General features: G+C 39.5%; 1 protein-coding gene across 1 annotated transcript in view; it reads right to left on the minus strand.

Moving 5' to 3' along the window:
- LOC121644214 (neuropilin-1a-like) overlaps nucleotides 1-16,239 on the minus strand; it is a 90,385-nt gene extending 74,146 nt beyond the window's left edge. Inside the window, exons 1-3 of the mRNA XM_041992017.1 lie at nucleotides 15,913-16,239; nucleotides 15,574-15,842; nucleotides 14,530-14,704 (exon numbers count right to left, since the gene is read on the minus strand). Of these exons, the coding sequence (XP_041847951.1) occupies nucleotides 14,530-14,704; nucleotides 15,574-15,661 (263 nt within the window). The 5' untranslated portion in view covers nucleotides 15,662-15,842; nucleotides 15,913-16,239. The remainder of the gene's footprint in view (nucleotides 1-14,529; nucleotides 14,705-15,573; nucleotides 15,843-15,912) is intronic.
- Nucleotides 16,240-25,533: the final 9,294 nt, after the last annotated feature.

Here is a 25,533-nt window from a genome sequence, read left to right on the forward strand (position 1 = left end):
GCAACTATTGTTTGATGTTCCAGATCAGCAGAACAGGTAGAAAGTGCAAAGGAAAACACTACATCAAACAATGACATAGATCTGAAGTTTCTATGGGGTGCCGCAGGGTTCAGTATTAGGTCCCCTCGTATTCCATTGCTTATATTATTGATGTGGGTCTAAATAAGTCAGATGCCAATTTACATTTTTATATTAATGACACACTTATTTATTGCCGTGGGTCAACTCTTTTAGAGATTCTGGGACTTAAAACTTGTTCTCAATGTAGACCAGACTAATCTTATGTTGTTTTCTCATCAGTCTTAATCTAGGTGCAACTAAGCAAAACCACCAGCTCTAAGGGTGTGTTAGATTTTTTACATGGTTACATCTATATGTTACAAACTACACAGTACAAGTGTACCATTAATCGAATGTAATATTTTTATATTTATGTGTCACAACTCTTCCCATGTTGCATGAATGCCATGCCACAGGGAGCAACTACTTCCAGGTACGTTACTAATTTACTGAACAAGTGGACAAATATAAGTATTGCACAATTTTTTTTTATTTTATGTGTAATATTTTGTCTTAAAATGATGTTGCCATCATTACAAACAACACTGCCTAAAGCTTTTTAACTTTAAAGATGAAATCTGCAGTTTAATGCTTAAGTGAGACAAAAATGGCACCATGTAAAATAGTTTGCCTATTTCTTTATTAGTTACAAACAAGTGAAGTCTGTACTGAAAGAATTTGTTATTCAGTCAAACTTAGCACAAACCATTTTCCCAAAACAAGTGATAAATTCTGAAGCTGTAACAAGCAAGCAATGTGCTAGCTGATGATGTTTCTGAGCAAAGTCAGCCATTCAGTGAGTTTGTGTGGTTTGTTTGATGTGTGCATTCCTCCTCTGTGGCTTTCAGTCATATGCTGCCTCCCTAAATTGGTGCACAGTGATCAAAACTTGAGTACCCTTGATCTAAAATGGGCTTTTTGTACAAACAGTTCTGTTAAGGATTTCGTTTCACCAGAAAGCTGATTCACACTGATTCTCTGGGGACTCACCCCGACCTGAACCCGACCACAGTGTCCATCCGACTCCCAGCTCGACCCAAGTCCACAGCTTTCATCTCAAACAGCAAGCTAAGCCTCCACAAAGTGACTGTGTAGCAGCTTTTCTTGTCCTTACAGTACAAGTAAAAAGAAAACAAACACACACACACAGGGGATGCCGTAGGCCACAATGTTCACATTCTGTAAAACACAAGCAGTTTCTGTGTTTGACGGCACATAAACTCAATCTGACCAGTCGTGCTGAGCTCTGCTGGGAGGCTACAGATGGCACGCATGTGTGTGTGAGCTAAAAACACACTACGATGCCACCTGCCACACACGCACACAAACACACTTCAGTTTCTCACCTCCCTCGTGTTCACCAAAAACCATAATAATTTCCTGTTTGCTGTTTTACTCACTCCACATGTCCTGTATATTAATACCACCATATAGCTCACATGCACATGTGCAGACATTTATTATCATGCTCTCCCTCTGACACAATATTTCCTCATAAAACCTCTCCTGTCACAACCTGAACTGACTCTTTTATAGATGAAAAATACCTTGGAGAATCCGAATTTACCTATTTGAAAAGTTTTTTTCAGTTAAATGTTTAAAGAAATTAAGCTGTTAAACATCTGATTACAAGAAATGTAGATTAAAGATTTTACATATAAAACATACAGTATGATCAGATTCACATGCAAACAAACCATTTTTACCTCCATATGCAGAAAAAATCACATCCAATTACATACAGATACCTCAGTTGTCAATACCTAGAATCCAACACTAAGAGATTTACCTGCTTCCTAGGAGATACTTATTTATTTAAATTTGTGGACTTCCCTTTCAAAGACTTTGAACATCCAAATTTTGCCTCTATAAATGAATGTTGTCACTAAAACGCTGGATGAGAGCAGAGTCAGCCTTCAAGATCTGCTCAAAAGAGCCTCAAAAGTTAGGTTTCACTTTAAAAACTTTAAAATGTTTTTATCTCAAGATAAAATTATACTTTTCTCATTATCTTATAACAATGTATTCCAATGCAGGGGTCGCAGCGTGGCTGAAGCATTTCCCAGCAGCTACTAGTTGATCACAGGACAGAGAGAGACAAATACTCACTCCTAGCAAGAATTTAGAGACTCAAACCAACCCAGCATGCATTTCTTTGGACTGTGGGAAGAAGCCGGAAGAGAACCCAAACATTCATGGTGGAGAACATGGAAACGCCACATAGGTACCCCCAGAAACCTTCAAATGACAAGTTTGGTGTTTGATGACAAGTTCTCTAAAGTTCAGTTTTTGCGCTATAAATAAAATAGACAAAAATGGAGAACACATATTCGAGCAAATCTTGTTAAGGCTAGTAGGATCAAACACATACCGCTCTAAACAGTCGAACTAAAGAAACTAAAGAAAAAAAAAATAAAGAAATTGCCAAAATTACCCAAAAGAAAAAGAAGGCGAAGAAGAGGTGGAATTTGTTCTCATTTAGGAAGCCTTAATTCGACTAAAGAGAAAAGAAGAACACCGCTCCCCCCCCGTTTTTCTCTTACACCGATTACGGACCCTGAAGGATGAAATAAGATTTGGTGCACACTCGTTGGTGCTTAATTTGGAAAAGTAAAAAAAAACAGTTGGAGAGTTTAAAGTTCCTCTGTGACTTGAGGTTCTGTTACTTTATTTGCATTAATGATTTATGCTAATAAAGATCCACATGTAAGCACAAACTCTTTCTTTCTATAGAGAAAATGGGTAAAAGTTGAATCGACCTGCTCTGTCCTGTCTGAGTAACATTATGCTTAAACAAACACAGTAGGGCGATTCCGAGTCTGAATCCCAAGTAAGACAAAACTCAGCTTGTACCTGAGAGATTTGGGAGGAAAAAGACGCTTTGTCAACCGACACTCAATCCACACCTCTCTAAAGCCAAAGCAATAAACACAATGTCACTTCCACTGTGCTTTGACATGTGTTAGTCCTTTGACAAGTTCATTTGCATTCACTGGGCGGCTTGTTTGTGTATGCTTTCGCCTCTCTTTTTCCCCAAAACATGTGACATTAATCAGCCAACTCTGTTCAGATACAAATTCAGGAAGTCCTGCAGGGATTGTTGCAGTGCGGCAACAAGAGAAGCTAGCTGACAGACGCATGGAGGCGGGTAGAGAGATGTTGAGCTGGAGGCTCTGAAACAGTCTTTATTCTGAGAAAAAAAATGTTATTGAGCCAAACTGCCTGCTGGTGATGGGACTTAATGACAAACATTTGAAAAATAAAACAAGTTATATGGAGATTAGCCCATTTGCTAAATTAGCTTTTCAGTCATCAAGGCATAAACACTGAAATCATTATTATTTAGTTTTTAGGATTATCGCTTCTGAAGCTTCTAGTAAGCAATTTAGCATTATAATTGACATGCTAATAAAAGATTTTACTGAAAGAGCATGTGATTCATACAAGGTTATACAACATGCCCTCACAAGAACAAGCTAAAACATTAGATATTAGATATGCATTAGAAAAGCTTCACTTTTAAATGCTTGTTTTGCTTGTACCTGAGAGGTTCTCCTTAGGGAGAACATCCAAACACTGCAACTACTTTCTATTATCACTCATCCTAATGTGGAGCAAATTCAGACTGAGCACAGAAGACCAGAACAGATGATCTTAATGGCGACACGCTGATGATTGTGAACTCTTTGATTTCAACACATACAGAGACTAATGCATTAATTTCCTTTAAACCTGCTGACTTTCCTTCATTCTGCAGTCTGATTCATAATTAACTAGAGCTCATGACATAGAGTCATTCCAGTGTTCACTGAGCTCCTTAATGCTCTGAAAAATTAATATAATAGGGTTTCAGAAACACAGACAGGCGGCCAAGGAGTGCAAGCTATGCTAGAGTGCTGTTTTTTTTAAATAAAGAAAAAGCTACAGCTTTTGATTTGAGGCAAAGTGTAGAGCTGACCTTAAAGATTTGGGTCAACAAAATGAGTTTATTTATGCAAGTTGCATCCATATTTGCATTTGAATTTGCGTGTCTACCTCCCACATATTTATCAGTTTATCATCTTCCCAGAAGATAAGTATCCTCTGCAAATGGTGGTCACCCTTGGGCGTTTCTACCCAGACAGACACACAACATTCCTTTACAAGCAAGAGAAAGACTTTATTGTGCATCCCTGCTACTGAACAACCACTCCGGCTTAACTGGGGTGGGTTTCCCGCCACATATGCATTGAAAAATGGACTAAAACCTCCCAAGCTGCTCATCCGCCCCGAAAGAGGTCAAAACACAGTTTGACCCGCCGACTGATCTCCAACCCTTACATCCTGACACTGACCTCGTTTTGGTTTAGCATCTTCCTTTCATGGAGGAAGTCAGACAGGAGGTAAATCACATGAAGTTCAGTCACAGCTGCATCTAGTAGATTGTTTTTGATTCTGATAAGTGTCTTGTGACTCTTGGGACATTCTGACACACAAAGTTCGATTTGATTTTCATTTGATAAAGACAGAAATGAGCCTGGGTTTTCTCTTTATTCGTGAGCTGACAAGATATTTCAAGTTCCTGTTATACTGTCCATTTAATGGTATTTTAGAGTTCACAACAGGTCATTTTCACTGTTTCACATTTTCATTTTGACAGAAGATCATTTTCCCAGAGGGATTTTCTCATGTGAAAAAAGCTGGTGAAACAGTGAAAAGACAGTTTTTTCAAAATCTTTATGTTATTCATTCTTGTCCAGTTGTGGTCTAAAATAGAGCATTGCTTGATTACACCCATTTATTGTATACATGATATCTATTTTGAAACCTTACTGCTTCTTAAAACATCTACTTATTTACCAGAAGATTACATAACAGCCAATAGAAGTTGAGCACCTGAGTGACTGAAACAAGCTTTATCATCACAGCAGAGTCCAGATGTTGATTTTGATGGAAGCTCCCTTGTCATGGCATGAGGGGGGTGGGATGCTTTAAAGACATCTGGAGTGCATCAGCTAGTGCATCCTGTAAATCCTGGGATTGCAGCTGTGTGGTGTGTGTGACGTCGCAGAGTGGGTCTCCCCTCTCCCTCTGCAAAAACTCTCTCCTCGTTAATCTGCTCGTTAAGGTCTAATCTGACATGTGTTTTCATTTCTGTGTGAAAGTTTGTGTGCAGTTCACCGACGAGCAGGAAGCCACAAAAGGTCTAAATTCCTTAACAACAGATTGTGATTGTTACTGTGTGTATTCGTGAGCTATTATAAAATATCTCCCTTGGTACAGTACGTGTGCATCAGTGTTTCCATATGGACGAGCTGATTCACAGCTTGTCGTCATAAATGTTTAGAAAAGCAATTCTAAACAATATTCACTTACATCAGAGAAACAATAGCAGGATTCAAAGTTCATTCTTTCTCCCATTGGACAAATATTTGCTGCTGAAAGACCAGAGACAGCTGGTGAAAGTCTGTTTATACGACAGTATTTTTCCACTGTTCCTACTCTGATATACTGAATACATAGGAGAAGTTTTGCTGGTATGTAAATCAAAACCTTCTGGCAACAAGCAGTATTGTAAACCCAAATGAAAATGTTCCTTCAAACTATTTGACCATATCTCACAATTAGTGGTAGTGGTCTTTGTTTACAGTGCCTTCAAAAGGACAATCCCAATTTCATGACTACCTCTAAATAGCTTTCATGTAGTTTTAACAAGTCTTTTGAATCAATTGAATATTTTAAATGCTCTGCAGCTATGCCACTTCTGAATGTTGACTTCTGTCTGTCAACATCAAAACAACTTTCTGTGCCACATCTAAACGTCCTCACAACTGGGTGCTAAAAGCAATGTTCACTCCAGTTTATTTAGCAGAGCCAAACACAAACAAGGCAAAGAAGAAACAATAGGCTGTTCTACTACAACTGCACTGTCCACCACAAAATCAATAAATAAATAAATTAAAAACAGATGAAAATAATAGAATAGCCTAATAGCATCCTTTTGATTAGAACAGATGATGAATGTGGATTCAAGCCAGGCTAGCTACATGGCCAACATAGTTAAATGAAACCAAGGATTTAAATGTAAAGATTTTTCTTAATATAAATATAAACTTTTTTCTCAGCTAGCTGTAATGCTTTTAAGAAAGAAACCTGTGTATTGGCCTTATTCTGTTAGATTTTGCAGCCTGTTGTTTGTCAAGATAACCTGTTAAGTTAAAACCTTATGAGCTGGTAGAGGAAACTGAATTAAAAGTTTATTACCCATAATGAAATATAATTTATAAATATAAGACAGAAGAAGATGAAATAAAAAAGAAAGTCCACTGACACCTATTATGTTTTTGCCTGGTTGGTTAGCTACCCTCTGCAAGTAAACTATCTTAATATCAGTTAGCTACTAGCTAGTTAGCTGAGCAAGAATAGCAAATGGTGAAGGATAAAGTTTAGAAAAATAGTACTTTAAGTTCAAAACACTTTAACTTCTGCTTCCTAGTTTTATTTTTCTTAATTTACAGACTAAATAGACAACAAGCAAAAGAAAATGAACCACATCCTCCAAAGCCAAAAAACTAAAGTAGTGACAACATTTCACAGTATAAGCATATTTTTCCTCCTCTTATACAAAAAAAGGTTACAATTACAGTTTATAATAATATTAATTATTACACTGAAGGTTTGATGAGTTTGTATTTACAATTAAACCAGAAACAGTACAAATTATGCTGACTGTATTTTGTAAGTGCATGCTAATGTGTTAGCTATATTAAAACTCTATGGCCACCATCTGTTTTCTTTGTGTAATCATTTGCTTTTCTGAGATTTGACTAATTTACACCAACAACATTACAAAAAGTCTTTAGGATCATGTTGTAGCTGTAAGTATGGCAATGTTCCATCCCTCTGTATTTTTCTTCCTTAAAATCAAGAGCTCATGCCTCACGAAGTATAAAGTTCACTATCATTTGTCAAACTGAGCAAAGAGACAGAGAAGAAGAGCATATGGTGAACAGAATGGAAAAAAAGGATGAAAACGGGACAAGTGCACATGGAGTTCAGGGTGAAAAGAGAAAAAAGATGAGAAACAGAGAAAAAGAAAAGTGACAGAACAGCCTGAGGAAAAACAGGAGGAGGAGGAGAAACAGTGAGAGGACTGTCATAGAGGTCAGGATTAGACTGACCATGATAAACCAGCCTGAAGCCCTCTGTCTCTCTAAGTCCATTTACACCCCTCTGATCTCTCTTTTTAATCTCTCATTTCATTGTTTCTCTTCTACTCTTTTCCCCGTTGTTCTCTATTCGTCTCAAAGTTTAATCTCTGAGGCTATATATTTTCTGCTCATTTTCCACTTTCTTCTTTCTTCAGTTTGTGACCATGAAGGATTTAATGACTGCACGACTCTTCGTTCTGAGCTTTCTAACCTCGGCAGGAGGGAATGCCACACTGAAATCCTGTTACAACAAGGAAATTCAGACATTTTGATAAGCAAAGGAAAAGAAAGCTAATGACTTCAACTTTGCAAAACTAGTTATAAAAATCTTTATTCAGACTTTGAATTTAAGGTACGGTTAATCTTTTTTTTACTCTACACCTATGTAAGACCTTGCTTGTACAAGAAATATTTAAAAAAATGTCTTTAACAAGATATAATTACTGATTTAATTTAGAAACTAGAGAACTACTTTCTATCTTATTTTATAAGAGCTAAAAAGAAGTAAAATGTCACAACTAAACACAAAAAAACAAAACAAAAAACAACTAAGCTAATTTTGAAGACTCACTCCCCAGATTTCTTTGGATAGGGGCCACAGACTAATCTTTCTGTGACAACAGCACATTTTGTCTTCCTGTTTATGTGGTCAGTGATAATTGAAAAACACAACCATCTGGACTACATGTTTTCATTTTTTCTGAAAATGACAAAGTCTAGCTGAACACTGAGTGCAGGACTGGTCAAACAACCACGCAGTTTAAAGCCACATAAAAAAAAAGCTGTGATTGACGACAATTTTTCATGTGGTGTATTTTCATGCTGTGGCACAACAAAAGACTAAACAACTTACGTCAGGGTCGCTGACTAATGTTGTTTCAGACGACAGAAGAACAAAGTTTATCCAGCTGTGTGTCCATCTGTTTACCATTCTTCCATCTACACTGTTCAATCTGCTATTTATAGCATTTCAGTATGGATTTATCCTTTATAACTCTCAATTTGGTCAATGAATTCTTTATCTATTGATGCCCTCTCATTCTGCCATCTATCTATTCGTCCATCCATCCATTAAACAATTAATCTGTTCTACCATTACTTCCTCAATTTACTATTTGATTCCTTCATTTATTCATCTTTAATCTATCATTTATAAATTTCTGACTATTCAACCATGTTTCTACTTATTTTTCCTTCATGTTGTTTTATTTAATCATTGATCCAGTCATTCATCTGTCATACACTCATTGATTCCACCTTCCATTCTCACATCCTTCCTTCCATCAGAAAAAATGCATCTCATCATTCCTCCAGTAATCCATTTATCATTCAGGATCTGAATCAGAAAACATTCTTCTGACTAGCAATCAATCCATCCAGCCATAACCAGAAAATCAGTTTGTCTATACATTTACTTTCATATTTATTTAGCCTGCCATCCTTTCATTATCACACAATCATTTTTCCATCCATCCTTCCTTTCAGCTTTCACATCATCCAGACATCTGTTAATCCGCTGTCAACCAATGTAGCCTTGTATCCTTTCATTCTGACATCCTTCTGTCCATAATCCAAAGCTCCATTCAATAACCATCAATCTATAGGTTCATCTGTTCATGTCTGGGGAAATTAATCCAGCTTGCTTTTCTTCAGTTTGTATATTCTTGCATTATTATTCATTCTGTCCTTCCATCAAGGGATAATCTGCTAATCAGGTTGTTTCTTTTACATCAAGCATAATCCATCCATCAGTTCATTTAGATGTGATTAAATTTTGACACTTATAACCCCTATCATCCAGAAACACCCTCTATTTGGCTGCCCATCTTACCATCTATCCATCTGTCGATCAATTAATGTAACTGTGCCAACTATCCATCATTTTCCATTCATTAATCCTCCCTGTCGGTTGACTTTTTAACAACAATCATCCCGCTGCCGATCCATTTATCCATAAATAGATATTCCAGATGACAGTCTACATATTTGTCCATCTTTTGATTTATCTCTCCAATCTTCCATCTATGTTTTATCTAGAAACATCTTGCTATTCCTCCAACCATTCATACTGCCACCCACCTCCTACTCTTTAAAGCATCAAACTATATCAGACTATATAAAGATGATACTGTGCAAGGACTAGGATGTATTACACCTTAACAAGTCCTAATTCTTTATGCAAATGTCATTCACCCCACGCAAGATCGACTGGAATAATTCAACCATCACAAACACACAAATCTGCTTGTAGAGTGTGTTTCCATTCATGTGACACCTCCAGGCTGTGAGATGTTGGTCTTGTGACAATCTTGACTTGTCATAGAGCGAAGACATTAAGGAGAAACCAATCTCCCATCAGAGTCTGGAATCTTTTTTCCTTTTTTAAAAGTTATTTTTCCTTTTCATTCTGTTTCTCGATATCCCCACCTCCTGCCTCAGTTCTCGATCTCATGTGGTCATTTATTATTGCAAGGTGGTCCTCACATTGCAGTAACTTCATGATTAACTGCTGTAATCATTTTTATGGCAAGACTGATTTTTTCCCAATCCTTCTCATTCCTGCTGTAAATTTGTAGCTTTTACACCAGATTGCCAGTTTATTAACTACATTAAGCTATAAAATCTTGAAGGTTGTTATCTGACGTAAAAGCACAATTTTAGAAACCGCCACAGGAATCAACATGTTTTTCAAGTATTTAGCATCAAAATCTTTATGAATATAAAAATCTGACCAGAGTGAAATCGGACATAAGAATTAATCCCTGTGATGGCGGCATGAGCAGCCATATATTAAACAAAGGTTTGGTAGCCACTTTTTTTTAAGGTAAATGTCGAAACACTTTAAATACATGCCCCTTTTTTTAATTTTTCACATTTTTACTAACAAATTTTGGCAAAGTGGTTGACTGGGTGCACACATTTACTTAACATATTTTGTCACCTTGTTCACAATTTACATTTCTTTTTCCTCATAGATTGCTGTTTAGCCCCATACTAATCACTTTAGTCTTTGTTTTTATCTTTAGTAGATATTTTATTTTATTCATGGGTTTATGCGTTTCTACAAAAGGCAGCATAGTTAAGACCAAAAGCATGATTCCATTTTTAAGGGTTATCAAAGTTGAAATGTGAATGACTGACTGACTTTTATTAATGGCTGCTTTGTGGTGGGTCAAATTAGACTTCCGTGGCTGTAGAAATCAATACTAAACGTCTCATCATGTCAGTTTTTTACTATGGCTTCTGGCTATATACTGTATAAGAATCTGGGTGACATAAGGACAAGCATGCACCAAGTTTAAAATGTTCAGATAAGCCTTTGTGCTCTTTAACCTAATCCTGTGGAGGCACTCTTCCCCTAGATATTCACTTACTGGTTGCTTAAACTGTATGAGCAAAATAGGGGAATAGTGACTAACATATTGCTCTGGCATCTCCCATTTGTTTCACTTACCTAGGTTTTCAGGTTTCTTTAATCTGCCATCAATTCATTTTTTCCACTTATATACGTCAAAAGAAACAAAAAGATAGCACCAAACAAACGTAATAGATCTACTATTTCAATATTCATCTTCAAAAGGAGATGGAAAGGGTTGATTTTCCCCTTGAAGTTACCTTCTGTGTATAAATGTGTGTTGGAGATTTTGCACTGTGCATACTGTAGCATACTGTAAGTGACAGAAAGTTTGGACAGCCTGTGTGTGTTGTGTATGTGCGACAAGCAGACTGTTCCAGTAAAGCCTCGTGTAGGAGGAAACAGTTCAGCCAACTCCTAAAAAGATGTCCCAAATTATCCGGCCGCCGACGCATGTTCCTTATCCATGCCTCTGCTTTATTTTCCCGCACTCCACAGGGATTCACTTCGCAGGCTATTTCAGACATGGACATGAGACAAGAGTTGTTCTGGTGCCGCTCCAGATAAGAGGCAAAGCCAAAAGATCTCTATGCATCTGAAGGAGAGTGTTGCTGCTTCTCGTCTGTTCACTGAGCACACACTTTTGTGCCGGAGAGTTTGTGGAAGGGAAAAGGCCATTGATAGAATCATCACCCAGAAGGTAACCACGACCTTGTAAGCTTCAGATTCATCTATTAACCTAAAAGTTCTTCTCAAAAGATGCTACAGATTTGTTGTTGAACTGTAGCCCCTGTTTTAATCCTGTAGATTCAGTATTTATCTGGTTGCATAGCAACTCCTCCCATAGTTCTCCATTCATAAATTACCCCCTAAAACTGTTTCTTGGCTGATATCTGTTTTTAAAAAATGTAATTAGGGAGCATAATTGTAAACTATGGCTGATGAGGGTGTATGGGGAGGGAAATCAGTTACACACGTTACTGTAGCAGATGCAAGCGCTATGGTTTCTTTGTTTGGATACTTAAATGCAGACGTTTTTTCACAGCTTTGGAAGACGTTTGTTCTGTTTTGGTTGAATAATTTCATTATGGAACTGGGGGGGGGGGGGGGGGGGGGGGGGGTAATGGGCAAGCAGCGAGCTGCAACTTAATGACAGAGGAGGCGGGGTTTTATTTCCAGCAATGGATTTCAATTAGTTGAAATGAATGCCGTATAGGATGTTAGAGACACATCAATCACACTGCTTTGATTTTCTCACACTGATTTCAGAGACTACAGCCAAATATTCGTAGGGTCACTGCTTTAGTTTTTATGGTTTATAATAATTATAGGGACTTATTAGAAACATTTATTAGACAAAGAAGTAAACAAACACAATTTTGTTGTTTACATAAAAAATGTGAGGATTTTCAGGGTTTCATCTTACTGTTTAATCTAAATTTGTTTGGCTTTTAGTTAAGTTTAAAAAAAGTTAAAAATTAGACATCATCTTGATTTCTGGCTAAAGTGAACATTTCTTCCTTTATCTGACATTTTATCATTGAAATAAATAATAATTAAATATTATTCCGCACAGAGTCTAAGAACATCCTGAAACGTTTTCTTTTGTCTGACAGTCAACATCTAAAGATAATGAGCTTAGCTTCAAAAGGCTACAAAAGAAAAAAAAAGCTGATTTCTTGACAAAGGGCCTAATTAATGATCAAAGAAACCAAATGTGCAGCTGATAATGGTTTCATGTTATGCTCAAAGCTCACTAATGCCCCACAATACCAATATAAGTTATGCAAAAAGGTTTAACTATTTAAATCCAAGGTTAAAAATAACTGTTTTCAATTTCCAGTCATGCTCTCCTGACTGCAGCATCACGCTCTGCCCCTGACATTTGGCCATCCATCCACAAACTAAAACTCCACCATTTCAGGAAATTCTTAAGTGGGACTGCGGTCTCGCCAAAACGGCTTAAAGGCCTCCCTCGACGGGCATATTTCGAACGTTTGACTCGCTCCCAAAAACAACACAGTTCCTGCCAAGTCGGAAAGCTATGAGCTACACCCCATCATCATCCAACACAAACTCGCACAACAAATAATGAAACCAATCGAGCGAGGCACAGACCCCTGAGGCAGCAGCCAAATGACTTGTTGAGGTGGCTGCAGGGTGGTCGGCCTGTTCAACGGTCACAGCTCTGAGTCCTGCGGCCATCAGAAAGTGGAAATCAGGGCTCTCTTACTTCTATGTGGGGAATCAGGCACGTGTGGCCAAAGTGAAGAATCCCATCACTATGAAGAATAGAGAAACCTATCTGCTCTCCCACACCCTGATACTAAAACAATTAGCTCATGATGATCCCTGATGGAAGTGTAATATTTTATCCTACAACTGCTTTATTACAGCACATTAACCTATGGAAAAATCATCTAGGTAGACAATAACACTCCACTGGTGGTGTACTACAGTGCCAGCCACAGTCTCAAGTTTTATCACCAGGATTTATTACATTTCATTAAGCCCTAAAACCACATTATTCCACATTTACACTGCTCCCTGGGTTATCACAAAAAATAACGCAACTCCTGAATAAACGACTGAGGCAGCAGCTTTTCAGCATGTTTGCTTGCAACACAGCAGAAGAAGATGTGTAATCCACTAAAAGACACATGATATCCACTATCTGTCCCAAGCACTAATGGTTTATTAGTCCCTTGGTGGTGAAACATGATCCAATAGTATTGGAGAACTCCCATCTGTGAGGCAGAGCGGGACAGCTAGCTGTGATTTACGCATGAGTCGTTTATGGAGCCTTTAAAAAAGAGGACAAAGGAGCCGCCATAAAAACACATGGCCCATGTTGTATGGATGCACACAATCAAGACTGTGTTCCTCTGTCAATGAGAGGGGATAAAGGGGTTATGTAGTGCCTGTGTGGGAGCTTGTTTACGAGTTTAGCAGAGTCATGCAAAAAAGGCACCATCAAGCTTGCAGGAAGGATTCGAGTTAATGTATGTGACATGTATATGATCAGAAAGTTTTCTAAATGTGTAAGACTGCTTCCTGACAGGCCTGTGCAAAACATATATTTATTAAAATAAAATTAAAAAAACAGGGTTACATATTTTTATTTGGCTTTAAACTGTCTTTTTAAAGCTCAGAGATGATCATTGCTTCCATTAAATGCTAAAAAAGTAGTATAAAACAGACATTACAAGTTTCCTGGATCTTTTTCTCCATATTTTGTTTAATTAATGACCTTAAATTAAACTGTGTTCCTTATAAGACAAGGAAAAGCAAAACACCTTTGCATTATTTGGCAACTCCTTCAAAAATAAACCAGAGTTTCCTGTTGTTTTCATAGTCCGTGCTTTATCAATAGGAAATATGACAAACATGAAAAGAAGAGGCAAAAATACAGAGAAAAAATAAGTTCACAAATCTAACTTGGCATAATCTCAAAAAAAAAAAAAAAGAAGAAAAAAAAAAAGCAATGCAAGCCACCCACAAATACAAACAGGTTGAGTTTATCTTCAAATGAAAAATAAGCACAGCTCTTCTTTTAATGCAATGAGCAAAATGAACTCCATCATCAATCAAGCTGGTGCAGCCAGTCCTTTGTTGAGTTTACTGCTCTGTAAAATCATCAACCAAAGACACGTGCCATAAGTTAACCTCCCTTCTTATCAAGCACGAGTTACAAAGCCCATCAAACGTGGGTTTTACTCTTTAATAATGGCCTGTATCCTCTGTGGCACAGAGTCTGTGCCATATCTCTACCCTAGGAGCAGACGTACGAGTCCCTCACCAATAGATGGCAGAATTTGCCACTGTATCCAGGCAGGATTGAAGGAGGGAGGAAAAAGCTCAAGAGCGTGAGAGAGGAAGAAAGTAGAGAGACTAAAGAAACGGGAATGAGAAGTGAACTCTTACTTGCAATCTCTGTCCTCCAGATCAAAATGCGGATTGAAGTTGATGAGAATCTTCTGACCCGTTTCAGGGGCGGTTATCACCCACACACACTGCTGGGAGGGCGGGTAGGCGCCGGGATAACCCGGGGAGGTCAGGTAGTCCGCGTCATGTATCTCTATGTTCCCCCCGCATTTATCTGCACCGCAAAAGAAGAGAAAAAGTTCAGTTTAGAGGAGAGACGCCGGCTTTCCGGGCGTTCCGCTGCTCTGTGATATTGACTGGCGATAAAGATTAAAATACATTTTCAATTTAGGGAGACCATAAATGCAAATATCCAAAAATGATCTTGCGCAAGGAACCCATAAACACATTGGAGCTGTAGGTTCCTGTCGCAGAAATTTCTCTCACCCTGGAAATGTGCTAAAACTTTACACTTCACAGGTTATTTTAGAAAAGGTGTGGTAAACAGTGAGGGTTTTATTGCATGCATGCCGTAAGGTGTGATCGCGCTCCTGAAAGGTGAGGTGGGTTGCCTCAGCAACAAACATGTTGGATGATTAAATTTAATTTTCTCAGTGAATGATTTGTAAAATTGCTTGTTGCCTGGAGATCATGCTTCAATGCCAGCATTTGCAAAAGCTCCCAAAAAAAAAAAAAAAAAAAAAAAAATGCGCCTTTAAATCAAAGAAAAGCACAGACCTTAAAAGATATGTGTGTTTAATATTATTAAATTCATTATAAAATCTCATTATCGGTATTTGTGCGTTAGAGGCTTTAATTATTCAAATGGTGATCGAACTTGTTATTTATATGACACATTGTTGTAATTTAAAAAATGTTTTAAGTAAAAAATCTGTATTTTTTCCATCTGTAAGTATAGTAAAAACCCAATTTAATGTATGATGCTTAACAAAACTAGTCCAAACTGAGACCCTGCGAACGTCCTCTCAAAGGAAAAGCCGATGCATAACGGGTGAAAGGTAACAATGGTGCAAAACTGATCAATATTCAGCTAGGCTGCCTGTTGTCAAGCCACATGTACACTGAGAACCAGCTTACACCTACCAGTCTGAGCCAACGAAGACACCAAGATGACTTGGGTGAGAAGGAACAATAGCAATCCACTACGCATCCTTATAAAATGGCACACCATATTTTGTAAAATAAAAAAGAAACAGAAGAAACAACGGGAAGAAGCGTCCACACAGTTTGCGTCCACAGAGGAGAAATAACCGATATTGTCTCAAAGTATGAGATCTGGTGGTTGTATGGTCCCCAGCATCCTGTGAGCTTCAGCACCAGAGCCCTGCGTCTGACAGGGAACTTGTCATCTCCTGGAAAAAAAAATAAAATAAAATAATCCAAACGCAAAAGGGGGAAAAATCAAAAGGAAAAATCCAATACCCAAAAGTGGTAGCTGTGCGCCCTGATTTCCTCCTCAGACCTCACACTTCTAATACCCAGCAAGAACGATAAACATGCTTCCAAGTGGGGAATAAAAAAGAAAATTATAAATTAGATGTTGAAACCACTAGTTAATCGGTAGTAAGTGGGAAAAAAACAGCCGTGAGGGCCATTGGAGTGCCTTTCTGCGAGTCTTTTACTCCTTTTTTCTGTTCCGTTTCCTCTCCGTTCGCAGCGAATGACCGCTACAGCAGAAATGTCAGGAATACTAGACGAGTCGTTAAAGTAACAGCGGAATTTCCACTCCCCAAAATTCCTGCTCCGAGATGCCGCTGCGCGCAGCCGGCAGCGAACAAGCGAGCGAGCGGGTTACCACCAGGAAGGAGGACTGGAGCAAAAATGACATCGGTGCGCCCTCTGTGCGCCTCCGACACGTGCGTGCAGGGCTGGAGGCGGAGAGAAAGGGCACTCAAACTCACAGTGGCATGTTGGAGTTGGGAGAAAGGTATGAACATGAGACTGCGAGAAAGCAAAATGTGATGGAGATTTATTTGCTTCCTCTTTGGTGACCCACATAGTTTGCCCCACTGACCGGATATGCTCACGAGTCTGACTGAAGGTTCATTTTTGGCAATATTTGCTGAGACCATTGTCGAATATTAGCCTAAATTATGTGGTTTGAATTCATGTTGAAAAACTTTTAACGACATCTTTGTCTTCTAAACGATTTGGGGCAAAAGTACATTCTGATAGAACCTTCCCGGCAGGTTAGATCATCAGGCTTGCTTTGTATCCCAGAGTTGGGACTAAACATGGAGAAGCTGCTCCTACAGAACTTCTGGTCAGATGAAGCTCTGGCTTCTTTTAAATCACTTCTTATAACTTATATTTTTACTGTTGCATTTAACTCGTGTTTTTATTTTCGTATGTATGTATGTATGTATGTATGTATGTGTGTATGTTTATTAACTTGCATTCGTCTTCCCTGCTGGGAGAAGCTGCTTTTTATGCACAATTATGCTCTTATCGTTGCTCTTGTGTTTTTATTTATTTATTTTTTGTATGCATATGTTTGCACCTGATGATTTGTTTTAAGCACTTTGAGTTACTTTTGTCTGGAAAGTGTTAAATAAATAAAGTTTGATTTGATTAGATTTCTGTCACCCAAACCTTCTAAAATCTTAATCAGGTTGAAAAAAAAATCTACTTAAACTTTTGACTATACTTCTCCCTACTTCCTGTATGGAAAAATGCCTAAAATTAACTTTATATTATGAACAAAGACATGCACGGCCATCAGAGGTTTTGCTCCATATTGATTTGATAGCATCACACAGTTGCTGCAGATTTGGCTGCACATCCATGATGAGAATCTCCCGTTTCACCACATCCCAAAGCTGCTGTATTGGATTGAGATCTGGTGACTGTGGAGGCCATTGGAGTCCAGTGAATTCATTGTCATGTTCAACAAAGCAGCTGGAGATGATTTAGGCTTTGTGACATGGTGCACTATCCTGCTGGAAGTAGATGAAGAAGATACTACACTGTGGTCATAAAGGGGTGGACATGGTCAGCAACAATACTCAGGTAGGCTGTGCTGGTTAAACCAGGCCATGTTGGTAGTAAGGAGTCCAAAGTGGGCCAAAAAATATCCCCCACATCATTGCAACACAAGCAGCCTGAATTGTTTACAAGGCAGGATGGATCCATGTGTTTATGTTGTTTAGACCTGGTTAGTTTAGGTCAGCAAATTTGGAAAACAACAGAGTTAGGATTAAATAAGCTCTTCTCAATATGTAAAAAAAGTAGTTTCATAAATCAACAGCATCAAGTCATACAGAAACTGTGAAATGTGTCCAAATGTTTGGTACTACATTTAAAAAGTTCCTAAAAGGTCAGAGGTATTTTAAAATATACCAAATTGCCGTAACACACAACAATAGCCTTAAGTGGGCTGTGATTGGTGGGAAAAACAAAAACCAACCAAAATGTATCATATTTGTCTACTTGTCTAATACATAGCAGTGAATATAGTGTTGTAAATCATGTGATGGTAACATATCCTGAGGCTGTTGTTTTCTGTTGGGCAGTGTTCATGTTAGATGTTGGGAATCAAAGTGCATTAATATAAACAAGTGCAGCTGTAACCATGCATTTTGTAACATGTAGACCAAACCAGATATATGTATATTTACTATAACCCTAACCATGCACTTTTATTCCTAAAGTGTGAATGTTAAAAATATTTTGCAGAGCAAATTATTGGTTAGTTGGTTAGGACATCACAAATGTCAATGATTTGCACACTCTGTCATCCCTTTTGACCTGCTCTTAAGCAATTTTGGCCAAGAATATAGAAAAGAATTTGTGAAAAATGAAACTCATCATGTATGAAAACATGGTGATGGTGGATGTTGTGATGAAGAATGTTAATATGTTAATATTTGGGAAGGTTTCCATGACCTTACATCTCATGGCATATAAATAGCACACCACTTTTGGAACCATCCACCCACCTATTGTCTATATCCACTTCAAATCAGGGTCGTGGGATAGTGTGCTGGAGCCAATCCTATAACTGCTATAAGGTGAGAGGCGGGGTGAACCCTGGACATGTTGCCAGTCATTTTGGACAACTTTTGCTCTAATTTATTCACATTATGACTGTTTAATGCATTATTTTAAGGGGTTAAAATAACTTGGGATGCAAGCCTCTCTGCAGCCCTCAGAAGCATTAATCTCATGATGCCAACACTGATTGGGTGGTGAACGTGTGAACCTATCCGTCCGCATCACGCAGTGCCATCTGCCTTAAATAGCTCATGCGGACTGACCAACTCATTCAAGATAAGCACCTCTTCTCACTCACCCAAGAAAGAAGGGTTGTCTGGTGAGACGTCTCGCTCATATTACTCAGAGAACCCGGGCTTATGTAAATAACCTAAAATTCTCTTTCATAATATTCTGCTTGATGTCTCACTATGGGATGTGGTATTTCCTGTATTGCCAGACAAGCTTGTCTAGCGTCTACCAACCCATAGGGAAAAGAGCTCCAATTCGATCAGCATGCGCTGCGCTCCGGCCTTTGGCCTGGATGCTTCAGCGGAACATATTTTAATTCTTTCTGAGAGAACAATGTGTGTGTGCGTGCTTGTGGACTTTTAAGAGGGGTAACCATCAAAACCTCTGCTGAAAAATGTCCGTTTTTCTCTCCATGCTCTTGCAAGGTTCGTGGCAGCTGGGAAAATCCCTAGATGCACGCTTGAAAGCCAAACAGTTGGTGCTAGAGAACGAGGAACATCTAGCTGCAATGGGGAGATGATGGGCTGTCAGGCCACTCGTTTCTTCTTCCTGGCCTGGAAGGTAGTATCTTGCGTGGAGGGAGCCGGCCAGGTTGCAAACGGAGCTGAGGGTTTCTTGGACCAGCTGGCCCGACCGGCCCGACCGGGCAGAGGAGGCGGGGAGGACTGGGGCCTTGGCTGTTTGGGTATCTTGAAATGCGGGACCTGGGAAACTGCAAAGGCAGAGAGGGAGCAGGAGGCATCCTAGGGAGGCAGAGCTGGAGCTCTTCATCCTTCTTCTTCTTGGCTTCACATCACTGTTGCATTGAGGCCAATGCAGAGCCAATAATCCCCTCCGGGACAATGGGCATGTCCAGCATCTCATCCTTCTCCTTATCCAACAGGTTGGCGGGGTTGAGTCTAAGCTCCCGTTCCTGTAGCACCATAGCTCCCAGTGCTCTGCCCATGGTCTGAACCGCACAGCTTTGGATGCAGAGACATAGATCAGTGATGACTGGAATCTCCTCCCACATTGGTGGGTCCTGTGTTTGCCCAAAATCCTCGCACAACTCGGCTCGATGAGCAGTGAGCAGGGAGAGGACATTGAGTGCCTGGGCCGAAAGTGCTGCTGCCTTATAAGCCTTCCTGGTCAGGGCCGACTGAAAACAGTCCGACTTGGATGGCAGGCTGGGGCTCCTGGAGGACACTGCCAACAGCTAGGGGTGAAGGTGGGCTGCAACGAGTGGCTCCATCGGAGGCATGCGGAGCAGTCCCAGGTTCTCCATTGCCTCACAGTCAAGGGACGAGGCCCGGGAGATCGGGCTCCTGCTGTTGTAAGGGCGGTCCTTCCATGAATGTGCCACCTCAACTAGCAGCTCTGGGAAGACGGGGAGAAGTTGCTTCATTGCATTCTTGGCCAAGGGCAATCTCTTTTCTTCGTACAGTAGATGGATCTGGTGGTCTCAGCTACAACCGCGGGCCAGGGGATGGCCAGTCGGGCGGCAGCACGTTTACACACATCGAGCATGTCCGAGCTTGGGAGGGGAGAAGCTGGTGTGCCACTCTCATCTCCATCCCGAGAAGCAACGGAAGCTTAGCAGCTGCTGAGCTGCATGGGTCGGAGTAATGAAGACGTCGTCCTCCTCTTCATCCTCTAAAATGAGAAGGTTTGAGGCGACATCATTGTCTTCCCTGTAGTCCAAATCCAGGACGTCTTCCTCATGCGGGGGATCCATAGCTACATCAAGCAGGGAGCCCCAGCTGGCTCCAGCCTCCGATACCACCACCGCAGCAGCCCCCTTCTTCTCTTCCTCTTCGACCTCAGCACCAGCGGAGGGGAGATAGAGGTCCTGTCTAGACAGGCTAACCTGGCGGGCTAGTCTTCTACGGAGACTCTTAATGGTGAACACCGAATAGTGTTGATATGAGCTGGGGACGTTGATGGCCAGTCGGGTGTGTTCCAGCCCCAGGCAAATTGAGCAGAACTGCTGTGGGTCTCTGCTTGATATTTTGTTCCCTCAACAACAGGGACAGGCCCCAGAGTCTCCAAGCCCTCTGATATGAGGGGCTTTAGCCTCCATTCCTTGCGAGCTGGTGTGCAGGCAGGGAGTCGAGGCAGCTAGCTGGTGTGCTAACCATGGGGAGGCTGAGACTAGCCGTGGACACGAGATATGCTCAGAGTGAGAAGAGGTTTATGAATGAGTTGGTCCGTCTTCATGAGCTATTTAAGGCAGATGGCACTACGTGATGCGGACGGATACGTTCACATGTTCACCAACCATAATGATATTAATGCTTCTGAGGGCTGTTGAGAGGCTTGCTTCCCATAGTGAGACATCGACTGGAATATTATGAAAGAGACCTTGCTACTAGCGCTCGCTTTCCCATTCACCGCTGTGATCTTTACAAATTGCTGGTTTGGTTCTTCTCGTCATACTCGGGCGGCTTCATCACTGGTTTCACTTTGTCACTGTGAAAGTGGTTTCACAACCCCTGGGCCTGACACCACCATATCTGAAATCTGTTCTTCACATTGCCTGCAGTACCTGTACCTTTAGCTCAAGAAAATATATTAAGTTTTTCATTCTCAACACCTCTACTGATTTTGAATGCAAATCCTTTTGCTTTGCAGCAGAGAACGACTGGAAAAATTTCCAAAATACCCTCAAACACACAACTTTAAAAGTTCTTACCATTTCAAGTTCAAACTGCAACAAATTATTAATGATCTTTTTTATGCACTCATACATGCATGCATACACATACAGATACTTCTTCTTTCTTCTTTTCTGTTAATATTACTTTAATATATTTTTCTCCTTTCGGTTGAGAATTGGTTCTCAAATATTTTTACCTGGAAAAATAAAGGTTAAATAAAACAAAATAATCAAATCGCCATATACATTTTGCTGCACCAACTGTTAGCATGAAAGAGTGTTTAGGAAGCAAACTGATTTTCTTTTTAACACAACCTCCTAAGACTCATTATTTCAAAGTTGGCCACATGTTAGCTTGCAAACTTCTACTGTTTGGGGGAAGTTTCACTTTATTTTTCTGTTTCACTTTGCTATTGAGGACAAGGACATGTCTGTTATTTCAATCCCTACAAACAATCAACCGCTGTTACTGTTTTCCCTCTTCGGTTTGGGCAGGTCTTTAAGCGGGTTTAGTTCAAGGACAAATCCTCCATTTAGAAAATGCTCTCAGCTTGCTGGACATTTGGGACTTTTAAAGATGTTTGTCCTCATCACACGTTATCGAAAAAGAAAGGGTTTCTTTTAAACAAAAAGAATGAGAGGATGGAGGCATATTTTGATTCATGACCCATCTAAAATCCTGCCTGCAGCCCTGTCAGATCCTCTCTGTGGTAATCAGCAGAAGAGTGCAACTCCCAGTTGTGGCTGCCTGTAATTAACAAGAGCTTGCTTGTTCAGCACACCTTGCCTGCCAAATAAAGATAAAAATGTGATTATCAGACACTTACATGAGCTGCTAATGGTTCACCACAATGTACTGAGGCAATGTAATTTATCGTAGTTGGAGTTCAACCAAAATTCAAGCAGTTTTCTGCTCTTTGCAAACAAGAGCTGCTCAGTTTTCTTCAGTGTCAGCGTTCATCATCCTCACAATGAACTGCAGCCTGGAAGTTTAATCTCTTCAACAGTTGCTCAGATTAAGGGCAGCGTCTCAGGAGAGGGTTTTAACATGAAAAAAATAAATAAAATAATAGTAGTGAATTGCATTTCAAATTGGACTGTACGCAAGTTGAACTACAAGACACATAACCTTGCTATTGACATTCAGGACTCTGGACACTGAATATTAGTTTTGGTGACAGACAGTAAGGATGTAAAGAGTAGAGAAAGTGATATTCATGCAAAACAAAAGTTTTTGTTTTCATGCAAAAGCACCAAGAACAGCAGTTAATTTAATTACAACTGCAAGTACAAGCAGCATGTTATATTGAATACAGAAGGATGAATTTGTTACTTTTTATACTGAAGCAAATGAAAGTTGACCTAGTTTTTAAAAGGTGTCATGTTAACATTTACAGTTTAACAAGTTGAATGAAAAAAAAAACCAAAGTACAAGTTTGAGCGTAGTTTTAGAATTTATTACTGCACGTTTGTGTCAAGTATCACAGCTTGAAAACACTCTGTAGCCACATCTGTGTTCAAATCCATCTTTGGGGGATTTTTTTCCCCCTGTTATTTCTGGCTTCTAGTTCTGTAGACCCCACAATGTTTAGGTTGAGTTACCATGAAGGCCATGACAAAAACTTCTGTTTGGGCCCACTGAAGTAATTCATAACAGATTTAGTTGTATCTTGTTACAGAAGTCACTGATATATCGAGCTTGGGTCCTCTGGGAGATTGAGGGTCCTAGTATGTCAGCTGTCCATAGGACTGTGCTCTTATGGATGGAGATGTCTGATGGTTCTCCAGGTATTTGTTGAAGCCACTTCTCCAGTGTAGGGACATGGCCCCCAGTACTCCGATGACCACTGGTACTACTGTTGCCTTCACCTTCCAAACTTTCTCCAGTTCTTTCTTGAGTCCTTGGTATTTCTTCAGTTCCTCATGTTCCTTTTTCCAGATATTTTAATTCGACTAACGATTATTACGGCTTTCCTTTGCTGCTTACCCATGATCACAATGCCCGGTTGGTTGGCCACCACCCAACTGGGCCCATCCCTTTATCCAGCAGAATAATGTGCCATGTCACAAAACTCAAATCATCTGCTTTCTTGAACATGAGTTCACTGGACTCCAAAGGTCTCCATAGTCACCAGATCTCAGTCCAATTAATAGAGCAGCTTTGGGATGTGGTGGAACGGGAGATTCTCGTCATGGATGCAGCTGACAAATCTGCAGCAACTGTGTGATGCTGTCATGTTAACATGGAGTTAAATTTCAGGAATGTTTGGAAATTAGTGTCCCTGGAACTTGTTTTCAAAATGGATCAGGCTTGTTTAGACACTGAAAACATCTGATGTTGTATTTTGCATTGATGACACAGAAATTCCTTTTTACTTACATTTCTTTTATAAAGAGGTCAGAACTTCAGTAACACTAACCACACAACAACTTTGTTGTTTGACCCTTATGAAGGCCACAAGCTAAAACTCGGTCAAAAAATAAAGTCGTTCTATATATACCAAAAACATTGCTGGAGTTCTGACCTCTTTAGACTTTTACCTTCTCTGTGCACCTGAAAGTAGGCAAAGTTGTGTCAGCTCTTAGACAACTCTTCTGTGAAGGTCATGTTTAGTTTCAAACACATTTAAGGAACATAAAAATCTGTTGTTACGAAGAACTGTTGGTAAGACAACTACAACTTCCAGTTTTTCTTTCTATTAATCATAAATCAAATCAAATTTGATTTATAAAGCAATTTTCCTACAAAAAAGTAGCACAAAGTGCTCTACATAAAAACACACAATTATCAATTTTAACACACCTGATCAAAATCTTTCTCTCCATCTTATATACACTCATACACATACAACATGCATTATCTGAAATGTGACTTCTGCCTTTCCTCTTAACTGCAATTTCTAAATCACATTCCAAACCAATACTTCTGCTCTGTGGGCATCAACTATTTTAATCAACACATTCTCATTCCCAGCATGTCACATAAAGACGTCTGGTCAAGAGCCGTTTGCATGCATTTTCAGTTTTGCTTCATAGCTGCATTTTGCCAATCATCCTTCTGCATTTGCAGGTGATGCAGCAGCTGTGCCAAGAATGAACACAGAGAGGAAAACATTGTTTTATGTTGCTTATTTAACAAACATACTCTGCAAGGAGACTGGAAGAAAGGAAGAGGTTGCACATCTGATGCCAAAGCACAAGACTCAGGTTCAGGCCCATCCTTGATACTGCTGTTTTTCCATTTACCTTGTTTTCAGTCTTTATTTGGTTCTCACATCAAATCAATTTCTTTATCCCTGAACAGTGTCTGACAAAAGTTAAGAGAGCATTCTGGTTAGGTGTTGGAATACACAGTTAGAAATATTTTTCTGCAGAAAGCTTTGACATTTTGCACATAGCCTTACTGACATGTCCAGTACATGTTACATTATCAGTTCAGGAACCCTGCAGGTCCAAAAGTGATGCTTTGGGTACCTTCTGCATCCAAAGCCAAAGCAATGGGTCATGTCCAAGCATTAGCAGTCATAACTTTTTAGCTGTTTTTACAGAAAGCTAAGAAACTGCGAAGCAGAGTGCATGGCAAATCTTTTTAAGGAGAGCGTCAATAAATGTACAATAAATCGAGCTACCTAGCCTCTCTAAGTGGTTTATTAAAAATCTAACAAAAACATTAAGGTCAGACATTTAAAAAGGGAAAGCTATAGAGGTGCTCATTCATTTGCGTACGTTTTGTCTTTAGGTTCATACTGAAATTTGAATTATAGAAAAAATGTTCATCTGCAGTAACAGAAATTTTGAACTGAAGTTCCCAAATTTTGACTTAGGCTGAATCCCATTTATACTTTTTAGCCCAACTCCTTGGCCCCTCCCCTTTGTTTTGCATGTGCATGTTTAGGGGGAGAGCTATCTCAGTTCTCTTTTGGATGAAGGGTGAGGGCCACACAACCTCAAAATGACACTTCTGACAATGTATAATGGTAAAGAAGGGGTATTTCATTTCTCTAGGGGAATAGGGGATGAGGGGGAAGGGAAAAGCAATGGGACAGGGGGAAAAAAACCCCCAAGAAACTAAATTGGGATTGGTTCTTAGCTGACCTTTTAAAAACAAACGCACACACAAAAAATTGTAACATAAATGCTCCTGATAAGATTTCCTAAATTACAGGATTCCAACTGTTTCAACA

This window comes from Melanotaenia boesemani, chromosome 8 (genome assembly GCF_017639745.1).
Source record: "Melanotaenia boesemani isolate fMelBoe1 chromosome 8, fMelBoe1.pri, whole genome shotgun sequence".
NCBI lineage: Eukaryota > Metazoa > Chordata > Actinopteri > Atheriniformes > Melanotaeniidae > Melanotaenia > Melanotaenia boesemani.